At 43.0% G+C, this 17,497-nt stretch overlaps 1 protein-coding gene across 5 annotated transcripts in view; it reads right to left on the bottom strand.

Moving 5' to 3' along the window:
* The window catches only part of LOC139411240 (far upstream element-binding protein 3-like), a 71,451-nt gene that overhangs the window by 17,690 nt on the left and 36,264 nt on the right, over positions 1–17,497 (bottom strand). For all 5 annotated transcript variants that reach the window (XM_071157274.1, XM_071157271.1, XM_071157270.1 and 2 more), the window contains exons 8-12: positions 5,405–5,503; positions 5,011–5,115; positions 4,793–4,895; positions 4,482–4,582; positions 3,401–3,542 (exon numbers count right to left, since the gene is read on the bottom strand). In XM_071157274.1, the coding sequence (XP_071013375.1) occupies positions 3,401–3,542; positions 4,482–4,582; positions 4,793–4,895; positions 5,011–5,115; positions 5,405–5,503 (550 nt within the window). The remainder of the gene's footprint in view (positions 1–3,400; positions 3,543–4,481; positions 4,583–4,792; positions 4,896–5,010; positions 5,116–5,404; positions 5,504–17,497) is intronic.

Raw genomic sequence — 17,497 nt, 5'->3', positions numbered from 1 at the left:
GACAGAAACATGGCAAACGTTGTTTAGAATCCATCCTCAAGGTGTTTTTCTAATATCTATTCGATAATATATCCGTCGGGACAATTCGTTTTTCACTAGGACAGATTGGAATAATGGCTACCTCTGTATTTTACTCGAGAATCTCTCTCGGAGCCACCCTGTGACCACTTACGCAATGTGGCCGCCTACGGCTATTCTTCAACAGAAATGCGTAAAACTACGTCACAATGCTGTAGACACCTTGGGGAATACGTAGAAAGCATAAGCTTGTTGATGGTACATTCACAGCTGAATAGGGAGTCATTGGAACGCAGCGCTTTCAAAACCTGGGGCACTTCCGGATTGGATTTTTCTCAGGCTTTCGCCTGCAACATCAGTTCTGTTATACTCACAGACAATATCTTTACAGTTTTGGAAACGTTAGTGTTTTCTATCCAAAGCTGTCAATTATATGCATATTCTAGCATCTTTTCCTGACAAAATATCCCGTTTAAAACAGGAACGTTTTTTTTTCCAAAAATGAAAATACTGCCCCCTAACACCAAGAGGTAAGGCACTGTATATGATATACAGTAGAACCTCAAAGATACCAATTTCAGAGTTACAGACTGACCGGTCAACCCAATGGGCCATATCAAATTCAGACATGTATTAAACAACAAATATATACTTCTGTAGGTTACAGACACAGGTATTTGTATTTATTATGGAACCCCATTAGTTGCTGCCAAAGCAGCAGCTACTCTTCCTGGGGTCCAGCAAAATTAAGGCAGTTAATACAATTTTAAAAACATTACAATACATTCACAGATTTAACAATACACTGTGTGCCCTCATACACCCACTGTGTGTGTGTGTGTGCGTGCGTGCGTGCATGTGTCTGTGCCAATGTTTGTGTTGCTTCACAGTCCCAGCTGTTCCATAAGGTGTTTTTATAACAATTTTTACTGCTTGCGTCAGTTACTTGATGTGGAATAGAGTTACATGTAGTCAAGTCAAGGGATCTATGTAGTACTGTGTGCCTCCCATAGTCTGTTCTGGACTTGGGGACTGTGAAGAGACCTCTTGTGGGGTATGCATGGGTGTCCGAGCTGTGTGCAGTAGTTTAGACAGACAGCTCGGTGCATTCAACATGTCAATACCTCTCATAAATAAAAGTAGTGATGAAGTCAATCTCTCCTACACTTTCAGCCAGGAGAGATTAACTTGCATATTATTAATATTAGCTCTCTGTGTACATCCAAGCGCCAGCCGTGCTGCCCTGTTCTGAGCCAATTGCAATTTTTTTAAGTACTTTTTGTGGCACCTGACCACACGACTGAACAGTAGTCAAGGTACGACAAAAATAGGGCCTGTAGGACCTGCCTGGTTGATAGTGTTGTTAAGAAGGCAGAGCATTGCTTTATTATAGACAGACTTCTCCCCATCTTAGCTACTACTGCATCAATATGTTTTGACCATGACTGTTTACAATCTAGGGTTACAAGAAGCAGTTTAGTCATCTCAATTTGCTAAATTTACACATTATTTATTACAAGATTCAGTTGAGGTTTAGGGTTTAGTGAGTGTTTTGTTCCAAATGCAATGCTTATAGTTTTAGAAATATTTAGGGCATACTTATTCCTTGTCACCCACTCTGAAACTAACTGCAGCTCTTTGTTGAGTTTTGCACTAATTTCAGTCGCTGTAGTAGCTGACGCGTATAGTGTTGAGTCATCCGCATACATACTTCCAACATTTACAGCATCAGGCTAAATGAGTAGAAAACACGTGGTAAAGGCAATCCATATATTTCTACAATGGTTCAATACAATTAAGTGAATTTCGGACATTTCAGTGTTCTGAACGACATATAGTGCATTCGGAAGGTATTCAGACCCCTTGACTTAATATAAAATTAATTAAATAAAACATACACACAATACCCCATAATGACAAAGCAAAAACATTTTTTTTTTTTTTTTAAACAAACACCTCATTTACATAAATATTCAGACCCGAAATTGATGTCAGGTGCATCCTGTTTCCACTGATCATCCTAGAGATGTTTCTATAACTTGGACTCCACCTGTCGTAAATTAAATTGATTGGACATGACATGATTTGGAAAGGCACCTGTCTATATAAGGTCCCACAGTTGACAGTGCATGTCAGAGAAACAACCGGCTTGAGTTGTCAAAGGAATTGTCCGTAGAGCTCCGAGACAGGATTGTGGCGAGGCACAGATCTGGGGAAATGGTACCAAAACATTTCTGCAGCATTCAAGGTCCCCAAGAACACAGTGGCCTCCATCATTCTTAAATGGAAGAAGTTTGGAACCACAAAGACTCCTCCTAGACCTGGCTGCCTGGCCAAACTGAGCAATCAGGGGAGAAGGGCCTTGGTCAGAGAGCTGACCCCGATGTTCACTCTGACAGAGCTCTAGAGTTCCTCTGTGGAGACGGGAGAACCTTCCAGAAGGACAACCATCTCTGCAGCACTCCACTAATCAGGCCATTATGGTGTGGCCAGACAGAAACGACTCCTCAGTAAAAGGCACATGACAGCCCGCTTGGAGTTTGCCAAAAGGCACCTAAAGACTATCAGACCATGAGAAACAAGATTCTCTGGTCTGATGAAACCAATATTGAACTCCTTGGCCTGAATGCCAAACGTCACGTCAGGAAGAAACTTGGCACCATCCCTAGGGTGAAACATGGTGGTGAGAGAATTACAGTATGCTGTGGGGATGTTTTTCAGCGGCAGGGACTGGGAGACTAGTCAGGATAGAGGGAAAGGTGAACAGAGAAAGGTACAGAGAGATCCTTGATGAAAACCTGCTCCAGAGCGCTCAGGACCTCAGACTGGGGCTAAGGTTCCCCTTCCAACAGAACCACAACCCTAAGCACACAGCCAAGACAACGCAGGAGTGGCTTTGGGACAGGTCTCAATGTCTGAGTGGCCCAGCCAAAGCCCAGACTTGAACCCGATCTAAAATCTCTGGAGACCTGAAAATAGCTGTGCAGCGACGCTCCTCATCCAATCTGACAGAGCTTCGATCTGCAGAGAATGGGAGAAACTCCCCAAATACACGTGTCAACTTGTAACGTCATACTCAAGAAGACTCGAGGCTGTAATCTCTGCTAAAGGTGCTTCAACAAAGTACTGAGTAAAGGGTCTGAATAATGATGTAAATGTCATATTTTAGTTTGAAAATCTGTTTTGCATTGTCATTATGGGATATTGTGTGTAGATTGATGAAGAAAAAAAACAATTTAATCAATTTTAGAGTAAGGCTGTAAATTAACAAAATGTGGAAAAAGTCAAGGGGTCTGAATACTTTCCGAATGCACTGTACACTTGTGTTTGTAGCTCTGAGGTTCTACACTGCTTTGCGCACTGAGGGACTGAGTTGCCTTACCTTTGCCGATCACCAGACCACACTTGTCTGCAAGTATTGTGTAGGTGACCTCCTGCAGTCCCCCTGGTGAGCCCATGACCCAGTCCCCGCGGCCTCGTCCCCTTCCTCTTGGTCCTCCAGAGCTTCCAAAGCCATCACGTTCCTGCTCCAATCACATGTAAGATAATGACGTTATTATCCCCATGGGGAAATTTTGTTTGTGGCATACATTAAAACAAATCATCAAGCATAGACAAATGGACAAATCAAGACAATTACAGACAATAAATACAATGAGAATAGAGGGCAGCAATGCATAATGATCCAACATTAAATTAAAACTTTTTACATACAGCAACGAGACACTCACCAGCTAGTACAGATATACCCTGGGTGCTTAACCCAAGCATGGAGTGACATTTATTGACAATGTCCTTCTGATAAGACATTTCAAACAATATATTAAAATACATGCCATGCAATATCTTATCAACCCTGATATCGTCTATGCCTGCAAAGTCAACCAAATGTATGACATTTCAATGCATATATTCAAATACATGCCATACAATATCTTATCAACCCTGATATCGTCTGCGCCTACAAAGTCAACCAAAGGTATGACATATCTGTAAACTGTATTTGACTAGGAGTTGCAGATCGTATCTGCATATCTAAATGGTAATTCTCTTGTAATAGCCACCTGAGCAATACACGCCAGGAGACTCCAGCAACATAGGCCAAGTCCCAAATGACATCCTATTCCATACGTAGTGCACTATTTTTGACCAGAGCAGTATGCAGGAAATAGGATGCCATTGGGACGCAACCCTGGGTCAAGAGGCAGCTTGGTTGGAAATAAATTGACTGGGAAATAAGAATCACAAGTGGTACGTGTGCTTGCTTGGCACATGAGTTTTGTGTTCTGTGCCGAGTGTGTATGTGTGTTTGCTTGCTGTTATGCGTTTGTGTGTGCACTCTACTTGTCCATAATGTGTGTGTTCTGTGCAATGTGTGCCTTGCTCTGAGTGTTTACTTGCAAGCTATTCATTTGTTCTGTCTTTGTGTGTGTGTGTGTGTGTGTGTGTGTGTGTGTGTGTACCTGTGCTGTTTGGGTGAGCTCGTTGATGAGTTGGACAGCGTGCTGACACCTGTCTGGTTGTCCCATCACTTGGGCGATGCGCTCTGGGCTGATGCCATCATCTGTTGGTGGGAGGGAGTAGGGTCAACACTAAGCTAACAGTGGTGACTGACAGCAGATACAGCCACACACCAACACACAGAAAGTCGCCTTTCCACATATATAATTGGTCATGGTACGATAAGAGACATGGCATACCCCAATATAATTCCAACTCTACCTTCGTTCATATGACACATCTGACATATGTTAAAAGAAATACACGCACACACCTGGTTTGAATTGGATCCTCACTCCGGAATCTCCCTGGATCTTCTTGATCATCTCGCCACTCCTGCCGATGACAATCCCCACTGCAAACCTGGGTACTGCCACCTGAAGGGAGGGATTGGCCTGAAGCATGTGAGCTCAAACATCAAGGGTGTGTTCAAAATGGCACCATAGTCATTGGTTGTGACATTCACTGGACGTCCCTACATTGCATTCTTACATCCAAAGTACTTCCACCCAATCTTGACGCAAAGTCGTTTCGGCCACTGTGCAAGTCTCCCTGGTATTTGTCGCGGATGATCTCGATCACCAATTCCCGCGCTTGCTGTGAAGGGGAGAAGAAAATGGGATTCACGTGACGGTACATCCCAGAGGTGACAGATGGAATAACGGGATCTTCAAAGAGTAAAGAGTGACCACCTAATGCATTTTTCAAAGTGCAAAATGATCTGTATCACAAATCAGAAAAAGTCTAAAAAATAATTGTCAACAGAAAGCCTCACTGGAATGTAGAGGAGGGTCTGTATTGGATTGAAAAGTGAGGATTTCTGCAAATAATTATGCGTGCGCCGTGGCTGTCGACTGAAGCCGCACCCCACCCACTCTTCACTCACATGGACCTTGTAGGGATCCCCAGTGATTCTCAGGGGTTTGTCCACCCCGGTGGGCATGGGGCCGTCCTGGATCATCATCATCTTCACTCCTATTCTCTCCTAAGAAAGATCACACACAGTGAATGAATGTGTTGTGCAAGTTGTTTCCCTCTCAGTCAGCTGAACGCATCGCTTAATTCATAGAACTGTGGTTATACGCGTAACCATCCTGGGACAAACAGAGCAGTTTCAGTGTAGAATCTTGCAATTGCATCTAGCTTTGAACATTTGGAGCTATTATCTATTATGACCCCAATGCTGAAAGCTTAAGACTTTCATGTCCATGTCTTCCGTTTCATGTCCATGTCTTCCGTATGACACTTGCAAGCAGTGCAGGGCTTGTTAGAAGGGAGTGTCACAAATCCGCACAAAATGACTGGGGAAAATCAATTGATTCTCTAAAGAACATGACATCATACACAAAGATTGCCTGATCCCTGATGTTTTCCTAAAACTTTCCAATAACCTTCTGACGCATTTTAATAATTTCAAAGCATACTTCCTTCAGACAGAAATTTGGCATTACCTGATTTGATATAGCTTTGTGTTATTTTACCACTTTTATTGAGATAATGCCAAAAAGGCCAGCTTTAAAAAAAAGATACCCCACAGAGACGGCCGTGGCATATGGTTGACATCGTTTTCATGCTCATCAAACCATTCAGTGACCACTCTGTGGATGGGGGCATTATGTTGGAAGAGACCACTCCCATCAGAATAGAAATGATTCACCATAGGTTGCAGGTGATCACTCAGAATGGCTATGTATTTATTGGCGATTACCTTTCCCTCTAAGGAGTTGAGTGGACCTAAACCATGCCAGGAAAATGCACCTGTCATGACGTTGCCCTCTTTGGGTACAGCAAGCCCCATCCCCCTCTCTCTATCTCCTACACTCAGGCTGCTGCGACCTCAGGTCATAAATTCCTGGAGCAGATCATCTCCTCATGGCCACAGTATAGAGTGTTTTCATAGAGAGAAAAAATGAATTTCTTCCACCTCACAAAACTTGAGGTCCGAACAACATTTATGTTCTGGAGAAGGTATAACAGATCGGTGAAGAATCCAGCTACGAACTGGTCCGTTTGGTACAATTTTGTGAAACTCATGGGAGACAATACGGCCAAATTACCATAACACTGTTTATATAATAGCCTCAGTTATGAGGCTTGCATCTAATTGCTGTACAGGATGAATGAGGAATGATTAAACTATTTGTGAAATTATGGGATGCTATGTAATGATGTAATGCGAGAGAATCGTATTTCTGTGTAAAGTTTCACTTAAGTCACTGGCACGCCCCCATGAACACAGTTAGGACCTGGCGTCATGAGCCCTTTTCTGCTCTTCCGAATAAAACCCCCACCGTGAGAATTTCTCAACAGACCATGTTTCTCTAAATTACGAGAGGACAAAAGGTTGCAGACCAGCTTATCTCGATAACGAGAGGGCCAAGGTTTGAGACCAGACTGCTGAATCTTTTAACCATTCCACGTGATTAAACTCTTAGACTATCAATACCGACAGAATAAGAATAAGTCTTTGATATTAATTACAAGTCTGCAGCTAGGAATTCGGTATCATTGAACGCAAAGACCGACAACCGCCGAAACATCTATCTATAACGACATGAATAAATGTCACTCTGAACTATCCATTCTAACCGCGACAGAGAGAGGGCGGACAAACTCTTCAACAGAGACAAACTTTTCAACAGAGATCCCGACGACACACTGAGCGTAAATATTAGAGGTCGACCGATTAATCGGAATGGCCGATTAATTAGGGCCGAGTTCAAGTTTTCATAACACTCAGAAATCGGTACTTTTGGACACCTTTATTTAACTAGGCAAGTCAGTTAAGAACACATTTTTTCAATAATGGCCTAGGAACAGTGGGTTACTTGCTTTGTTCAGGGGCAGAATGACAGATTTTTAACCTTACAGTTAACTAGTCCAACGCTCTAACCACCTGCCTCTCATTGCACTCCACGAGGAGCATGCCTGTTACCCAAATGCAGTAAGATGCCAAGGTAAGTTGCTAGCTAGCATTAAACTTATCTTATAAAAAACAATCAATCAATCATAATCACATGGTTGATGATATTACTAGTTTATTTAGCCTGTCCTGCGTTGCATATAATCGATGCAACGCAGGGGGATGATTTAACAAAAGCGCATTTGCGAAAAAAGCACAATCATTTCACGACTGTACCTAACCATAAACACCAATGCCTTTCTTAAAATCCAATACACAGAAGTATATATTTTTAAACCTGCATATTTAGATAAAATAAATCCAGGTTAGCAGGCAATATTAAACAGGTGAAATTGTGTCTCTTCTCTTGCGTTCATTGCACGCAGAGTCAAGGTATATGCAACAGTTTGGGCAGCCTGGCTCGTTGCGAACTAATTTGCCAGAATTTTATGTAACATTGAACGTTGTACAATGTAACAGAAATATTTAGACTTAGGGATGCCACCCGTCAGATAAAATACAGAACGGTTCCGTATTTCACTGAAAGAATAAACGTTTTATTTTCGAAATTATAGTTTCCGGATTCGACCATATTAATGACCAAAGGCTCGTATTTCTGTGTGTTATTATATTATAATTAAGTCTATGATTTGATATTTGATAGAGCAGTCTGACTGAGCGGTGGTAGGCAGCAGCACACTCATAAGCATTCATTCAAATGAGACTAAAGTGAGAATAAGTAATTAATCAGAAGACTAATTGATCAGATATTAAAACATCTGAAAAGTTATATTAGGAAAATTATAACTTTGTAATCTGAATATTTTCCTTGGTGCCCCGACTTCCTAGTTAATTACATTTGCCTGATTAGTTCAACACGAAATGCTAATTACAAAGCATCTTTGATAAAAACTATAAGTCTTCAGTTAATGATAGTAAAGACACGACACACCCCACGCAGGGGTTAAAGCAACAACAACAAAAATCCCATGACTGAAAATTAAATCCATCTCAGATCGATTGTCTGGGGACAAGTTAACCTCCTTTTCATGTAAGAAAGTCATGACTACCATGCTTTTAGGGAAAGAGGATAATTTTGTACATGTATTAAACCTGCAAGTCTTGATTCCAATAGTTAATTTTTTTTTTCTAGAGATTGTCAGTTGGATAGGATTTCTGCAAGGTTTGTATATATTACCTATCATATGGGTATCCTTTTCTGAGTCAAATAGGGTTCCATCAACATTGCTCTGATGTCCAAAAGATTTCAGGTGGAAATGTTTATATATATATAACTTTTAAGTTGCATGTATTGGAAAATGTCTACATTGGTCAGTCAAAAATTGCTTTTGAAATCTGTGACGGAAATAATTGAATTTCCTATTACTAAGTTATTTACGGTTTTTATGCCTTTATTTTTCCATGTGGGCCAATTCTGAAAAGCTATCCAAGGATTGTTTCATAGGGTTGTGTTTTTAGGGAATAATATTGGTTCTTGTAGAATACGTTTAATTTTCTTCCATATCGTTATAGCGTTATTAACTATGAAGTTGTTAATGTTCTGTGTGTGCTGGTAACTCACCAGCATTACCACTTTCCCAAATTGGATCCTTTGTTCTTACCCCCCAGGGCAATCAAACTTATCCCAGAGGCTGCTCCAAGATGCTGCTGGCGGAGAAGAGGTATTCGGAGTGGACTTCTAGTCCGACTCAGGAGGTGTGCACACCATCCACCGCTTCAGAGTATATTACTTGCTAATGTTCCGTCTCTGGACAATAAAGTAGACAAGCTCAGGGCGAGGATCTCCGTCCAGAGAGACATCAGGGACTGTAACATACTGTGTTTCATAGAATCATGGCTCACTTGGGATATGCTGTCGCCTCCATACAGCCAGGTGGGTTCTCAGTACATCGTGCAGACAGGAAAAAAGATATCTCCGGGAAGATGTTTCATGATAACATACAGAAACTCAAGTTCTTCTGTTCACCCAATCTAGAATACCTCAATCAAATGCCGACCGTATTACCTCCCAAGAGAATTCTCTTCGGTTAGTCACAGCCGTGTATATTCTTGCTCAAACCGATACCACGACGGCCCTCAAGGAACTACACTGGACTTTTTGCAAACTGGAAACCACATATCCTGAGGCTGCATTTATTGTAGCTGGGGATTTAACAAAGCAAATTTGCTTAAAACACTACTGACGTTCTGTCAACACAGACAGTAGTACTCGTTCTGGAAAAACACCTGACCACTGCTAATCCCCCTTTCGAGATGCCTACAAGGCTCTTCCCAGCCCTCCCTTTGGCAAATCAGATTGCGACTCCATTTTGCTCCTTCCCTCCTATAGGCAAAAACTCAAACAGGAAGTACCCGTGCTAAAGTATTTTCAACGCTGGTTCAATCCATGCTTTAAGATTGTTTTGATCATGCGGACTGGGATATGTTCCGGGTAGCCTATGAGAATAACATTGGCGTTCCCACTGTGACTATTAAAACCTACCCAAACCAGAAACCGTGGAAATATGACAGCATTCACACAAAACTGAAAGGGTGAACCACCACATTTAACCATGGCAAGGTGACTGGGAATATGGTTGAATACAAAACAGTGTAGTTGTTCCCTCCATAAGGCATTCAAACAGGAAAAATGTCAGCACAAAGAAAGTGGAGTTGCAATTCAACGGCCAAGACACGAGACGTATGTGGCATGGTCTACAGACAATCACGGATTACTAAGGGAGAACCAGTCACGGACACTGACATCTTGCTACTGGACAAGCTAAACACCTTCGCCCACTTTGAGGATAACACAGTACAACCGATGTGGCCGACGTGTGAGTAAGACATTTACGCGTGTTAACCCTCGCAAGTCTGCCGGCACAGACTGCATTCCTAGCCGCATCCTCAGAGCATGAGCAGACCAGCTGGCTGAAGTGTTTATGGACATATTCAATCTCTCCCTGTCCCAGTCTGTTGTCCTCACTTGCTTCATGATCTCCAACATTGTTCCTGTACCCAAGAAAGCAAAGGCAACTGAACTAAAGTACTTTTCTACCGCTTTTGATACGGTAGAGTATTCCATTCTTGAGGGCCAGCTAAGGAGTATTGGTGTCTCTAAGGGGTCTTTGGCCTGGTTTGCTAACTACCCCTCTCAAAGAATGCAGTGTATAAAGTCAGAACAACTGCTGTCACCAAAGTTTCGATCCTAGGCCCCACGCTATTCTCAATTTATTTAGAATCTTATCCATTTATATGCAGATGACACAGTCGTACACTCAGCTGGCCCCTCCCCGGATTTTGTGTTAAACACTCTACAACAAAGCGTTCTTAGTGTCCAACAAGCTTTTCTCTGCCCTTAACCTTGTTCTGAACCCCTCCAAAATAAAGGTCATGTGGTTTAGAGCTTGAGGTAGTCACCTCATACAAGTACTTGGGAGTATGGCTAGGTGGTACACTGTCCTTCTCTCAGCACATATCAAAGCTGCAGGCTAAAGCTAAATCTAGACTTGGTTTCCTCTACTGTAATCGCTCCTCTTTCACCCCAGCTGCCAAACTAACCCTGATTCAGATGACCATCCTACTACTCATGCTAGATTACGGAGATGTAATTTACAGATCGGCAGGTAAGGTTGCTCTAAGCGGCTAGATGTCCTATACCATTCGGACATCAGATTTGCCGCCAATGCTCCTTATAGAACACATCACTGCACTCTATACTCCTCTGTAAACTGGTCATCTCTGTACACCCGTCGCAAGACCCACTGGTTGATGCTTATTTATAAAACCCTCTTAGGCCTCACTCCCCCCTTTCTGAGATATCTACAACAGCCCTCATCCAACACCCGTTCTGCCAGTCACGTTCTGTTAAAGGTCCCCAAAGCACACACATCCCTGGGTCGCACGTCTTTTCAGTTCGCTGCAGCTAGCGACTGGAACGAGCTGCAACAAAACACTCAAACTGGACAGCTTTATCTCAATCTCTTAATTCAAAGACTCAATCATGGACACACTGACAGTTCTGGCTATGTTGCGTCATGTATTGTTGTTTTCTACCTTCTTGCCCTTTGTGCTGTTATCTGTGTCACGGACCAGGATGTCTTGCTCCCAGGCAGACTAAATAACTTTTTTGCCCGCTTTGAGGACAATACAGTGCCACTGACACGGCCCGCAACCAAAACATGCGGACTCTCTTTCACTGCAGCCGACGTGAGGAAAACATTTAAACGTGTTAACCCTCGCAAGGCTGCAGGCCCAGACGGCATCCCCAGCCGCGCCCTCAGAGCATGCGCAGACCAGCTGGCTGGTGTGTTTACGGACATATTCAATCAATCCCTATCCCAGTCTGTTGTTCCCACATGCTTCAAGAGGGCCACCATTGTTCCTGTTCCCAAGAAAGCTAAGGTAACTGAGTTAAACGACTTCCGCCCCGTAGCACTAACTTCCGTCATCATGAAGTGCTTTGAGAGACTAGTCAAGGACCATATCACCTCCACCCTACCTGACACCCTAGACCCACTCCAATTTGCTTACCGCCCAAATAGGTCCACAGACGATGCAATCTCAACCACACTGCACACTGCCCTAACCCATATGGACAAGAGGAATACATATGTGAGAATGCTGTTCATCGACTACAGCTCGCCATTTAACACCATAGTGCCCTCCAAGCTCGTCATCAAGCTCGAGACCCTGGGTCTCGACCCCGCCCTGTGCAACTGGGTACTGGACTTCCTGACGGGCCGCCCCCAGGTGGTGAGGGTAGGCAACAACATTTCCACCCCGCTGATCCTCAACACTGGGGCCCCACAAGGGTGCGTTCTGAGCCCTCTCCTGTACTCCCTGTTCACCCACGACTGCGTGGCCACGCACGCCTCAAACTCAATCATCAAGTTTGCGGACGACACAACAGTGGTAGGCTTGATTACCAACAACGACGAGACGGCCTACAGGGAGGAGGTGAGGGCCCTCGGAGTGTGGTGTCAGGAAAATAACCTCACACTCAACGTCAACAAAACTAAGGAGATGATTGTGGACTTCAGGAAACAGCAGAGGGAACACCCCCCTATCCACATCGATGGAACAGTAGTGGAGAGGGTAGTAACTTTTAAGTTCCTCGGCGTACACATCACAGACAAACTGAATTGGTCCACCCACACAGACAGCATAGTGAAGAAGGCGCAGCAGCGCCTCTTCAACCTCAGGAGGCTGAAGAAATTCGGCTTGTCACCAAAAGCACACACAAACTTCTACAGATGCACAATCGAGAGCATCCTGTCGGGCTGTATCGCCGCCTGGTACGGCAACTGCTCCGCCCACAACCGTAAGGCTCTCCAGAGGGTAGTGAGGTCTGCACAACGCATCACCGGGGGCAAACTACCTGCCCTCCAGGACACCTACACCACCCGATGTCACAGGAAGGCCATAAAAATCATCAACGACAACAACCACCCGAGCCACTGCCTGTTCACCCCGCTATCATCCAGAAGGCGAGGTCGGTACAGGTGCATCAAAGCTGGGACCGAGAGACTAAAAAACAGCTTCTATCTCAAGGCCATCAGACTGTTAAACAGCCACCACTAACATTGAGTGGCTGCTGCCAACACACTGACTCAACTCCAGCCACTTTAATAATGGGAATTGATGGGAAATTATGTAAAATATATCACTAGCCACTTTAAACAATGCTACCTAATATAATGTTTACATACCCTACATTATTCATCTCATATGTATACGTACGTATATACTGTACTCTATATCATCTACTGCATCTTTATGTAATACATGTATCACTAGCCACTAACTATGCCACTTTGTTTACATACTCATCTCATATGTATATACTGTACTCAATACCATCTACTGTATCTTGCCTATGCCGCTCTGTACCATCACTCATTCATATATATTTATGTACATATTCTTTATCCCCTTACACTTGTGTCTATAAGGTAGTAGTTTTGGAATTGTTAGCTAGATTACTTGTTGGTTATTACTGCATTGTCGGAACTAGAAGCACAAGCATTTCGCTACACTCGCATTAACATCTGCTAACCATGTGTATGTGACAAATAAAATTGTATTTGATTTGTTTTGACTAATGTGTGTACCATGTTGTTGTCATGTGTTGCTACCACGCTGTGTTGTCATTTGTTGCTGGCTTGCTATATTATTATTTTTACCCCAGCCCCCATACAAGAGGAATACCTACATAAGAATGCTGTTCATTGACTATAGCTCAGAATTCAACACCATAGTACCCTCCAAGCTCATCATTAAGCTCAGGGCCCTGGGTCTGAACCCAGCCCTGTGAATTGGGTCCTGGACTTCCTGATGTGCCACTCCCAGGTGGTGAAGGTAGGAAACAACACCTCCAGTTCGCTGATCCTCAACACAGGGGGCCCACAAGGGTGCGTGCTCATCCCCCTCCTGTACTCCCTGTTCACCAATGACACTGTGGCCACGCATGCCTCCTTCAACATCAACAAAACAAAGGAGATGATCGTGGACTTCAGGAAACAGCAGAGGGAGCACGCCCCTATCCACATCGACAGGACTGCAGTGGAGAAGATGGAAAGCTTCAAAGTTCCTTGGTGTACACATCACTGACAATCTGAAATGGTCCACCCACACAGACGGGAGGCTGAAGAAATTCGGCTTGGCCCCTAAGACCATCACAAACTTTTACAGATGCACAATTGAGCGCATCCTATCGGGCTGTATCACCGCATGGCAACTGCATCGCCCGCAACCGCAGAGCTCTCCAGAGGGTGGTGCGGTCTGCCCAATGCATCACTGTGGGCACACTGCTTGACCTCCAGGACACCTACAACACCCGATGGATGTCACAGGAAGGCCACAAAGATCAAGGATAACAACCACCTGAGACACTGCCTGTTCGCCCCACTATCATCCAGCAGGCGATGCCATTACAGGTGCATCAAAGCTGGGACAGAGGGACTGAAAAACACCACCCGGTTACTCAACCCTGCACCTTAACAGGCTGCTGCTTTATGAACATAGAATCACTGGCCACTTAAATAATGGAACATTAGTTACCTTAATAATGTTTACATACTGCTTTACTCATCTCATGTGTATATACTGTATTCTATTCTACTGTATTTTTGTCAATATCACTCCGACATTGCTCGTCTTAATATTTATATATTTCTGAACTCAATTCTTTTACTTTTAGACTTGTGTGTATTGGTAGATACTCCTGCACTGTGGGAGCTAGGAACACAAGCATTTCGCTATACCCGCAATAATATCAACAAAAGAAATGTTCATGTGACCAATACAATTTGATTTGAAAATAGACGTAAAGGTTCGCAGGATTAGCATGCACATCTTCAATATGTACTGATTGTTCCTCTTTAAGTTCATTTAACAATATATTGCAAGTAAAAGCTTGGGTGGCGAGTTGACACAATTCCAAGTCCGGAAAGTTAGGAAGATGTAAAACGTATTTTATTCTATGAGTTTATCTTGCCCACATAAAGTATGTTATAGCAGAGTTTACTTTTTTAAAGAATGTCTTTGGTAGAGGTAATTGATATTACAGAGAATAAATATAAAAACGTTTGAATGAATGCCATTCTGAAGAGGTTTATTCTAACAGTAAGATTCATGGGAAGATTGTTTCATTTAACTAGATCTGCTTTCATCCTGTTGAGTAATGGGATCAAGTTACCTTTAAATATTTATTGTTTGTTGTCACTTATTAAACATCATAAGTGTTAGATATTTTTTGTGGTCCATGAGATATTATTTTTCCTAATGCCATTATTTCATTTTTTCCCCATGTAAATTGTATATCCTGAGATTTTAGAGTTCTGAAAGTTTTAAATATTAGTCAGGTATATCAGGAGATCGTCGGCAAATAAATGTAGTTTATATTCATGTTTACCAATACTGATACCTGTTATGTTTGGGTCCTGTCTCAGTTCAATTGCCAAAGCAAACATGAGGGGGAAGAGAAGACATCCCTGTCTTGTGCCCCTTTCTAAAACAAATTCATCAGATAATGTACTATTGGTTTATATTTTTGCTTCTGGATATTTATATAATATTTTTATGAAACGTATTGTTTCAGCTGGAAAGTTGAAGGTTTCCAAAGTTTTGAATAGAAAAAAGGGCATTCAAGATGGTTGAAAGCAGTGTTACGAGTCTGTTCTTGAGACGACAGAGTGTCTTGGTCTCGTCTCGGTGTCAGATACATTTGTACTCGGTCTTGACTCTATTTTCTTCTCGAGACCAGCCGAGATCAGTGGAGTAAAAAACTAAATTATCAATTTCCATTCAGTCAGAGAAAAAAATACACTTTGCCAGGCCAAATATACACTCCTTTCTTGAAACATTAATATCTTAAGTCTAGTCACTTAAATCTACACTGAACAAAAATACAAACTCAACATGTAAATGTTTGTCCCATGTTATATGAGCTGAAAAAACAAGCCAGAAATGTTCCATAAGCACAAAAAGCGTATTTCTCTCAAATGTTGTGCAAAAATTTGTTTACATCCCTACTAGTGAGTATTTCTCCAGGAATGCCGGCCAGAGCAGTTGCCAGACAATTGAATGTTAATTTCTCTACCATAAGCTGCCTCTAACGTCGTCTTAGAAAATGTGGCAGTATGTCCAACTGGCCTCACAACCGCTTGCGTCGTGTGAGCGACCGGATTGCTGATGTCAACAATGTGAACAGAGTGCCCCATGGTGGCAGTGGGATTACAGTATGGACAGGCATAAGCTACAGACAACAAACACATTTGCATTTTATTGATGTCCATTTGAATGCACAGAGAGACCGTGACGAGATACTGAGGCCCATTTTCGTGCAATTCATCCGCCAACATCATCTCATGTTTCAGCATGATAATACACAGTCCCATGTCGCAAGGATCTGTACACAAATCCTGGAAGCTGAAAATGTCCCAGTTCTTACATGGTCTGCATACTCACGAGACATGTCACCCATTGAGCATGTTTGGGATGCTCTGAAATGACAAGTATGACAGCGTGTTCCAGTTCCCGCCAGGAGTGGGACAACATTCCACAGAGTGGAAAAAAATAGTAGACCACAAGTCTGGTTCATCCTTGGGAGCAATTTCCAAACGCCTGAAGATACCACTTCCATCTGTACAAAAAAATAGAACAGAAGTATAAACACCATGGGACCATGCAGCCGTCATACCGCTCAGGAAGGAGATGTGTTCGGTCTAATAGAGATGAAAGTACTTTGGTGCGAAATGTGCAAATCAATCCCAGAACAACAAAGGACCTTGTGAAGATGCTGGAGTAAACAGGTACAAAAGTATCCATATCCACAGTAAAACGAGTCCAATATCGACATAACCTGAAAGGCCGCTCAGCAAGGAAGAAGCCACTGCTCCAAAACCGCCATAAAAAAGCCATACTACGGTTTGCAACTGCACACGGGGACAAAGATCGTACTTTTTGGAGAAATGTCCTCTGTTCTGATGAAACAAAAATAGAACTGTTTGGCCATAATGTCCATCGTTAGGTTTGGAGGAAAAGGGGGGAGGCTTGCAAGCTGAAGAACACCATCCCAACCGTGAAGCACAGGGGTGGCAGCATCATGTTGTGGGGGTACTTTGCTGCAGGAGGGACTGGTGCACTTCACAAAATAGATGGCTTCATGAGGTAGGAAAATTATGTGAATATATTGAAGCAACATCTCAAGATTTCAGTCAGGAAGTTAAAGCTTAGTCGCAAATGGGTCTTCCAAATGGACAATGACCCCAAGCATACTTCCAAAGTTGTGGCAAAATGGCTTAAGAACAACAAAGTCAAGGTATTGGAGTGGCCATCACAAAGCCCTAACCTCAATCCAATAGAAAATATGTGGGCAGAACTGAAAAGGCGTGTGCGAGGGAGGAGTCCTACAAACCTGACTCAGTTACACCAGCTCTGTCACGAGGAATGGGCCAGAATTCACCCAACTTATTGTGGGAAACTTGAGGAAGGCTACCCGACATGTTTGACCCAAGTTAACCTGTTGAGTCTATAGGGGCGCTATTTCATTATTGGATAAAAAAAACGTGCCCG

This window comes from Oncorhynchus clarkii, chromosome 6, assembly GCF_045791955.1.
Source record: "Oncorhynchus clarkii lewisi isolate Uvic-CL-2024 chromosome 6, UVic_Ocla_1.0, whole genome shotgun sequence".
Classification (NCBI taxonomy): Eukaryota; Metazoa; Chordata; class Actinopteri; order Salmoniformes; family Salmonidae; genus Oncorhynchus; species Oncorhynchus clarkii.
Note: the sequence above shows the minus strand (reverse complement) of the source record. Positions and strands in the feature narration are given on the sequence as shown.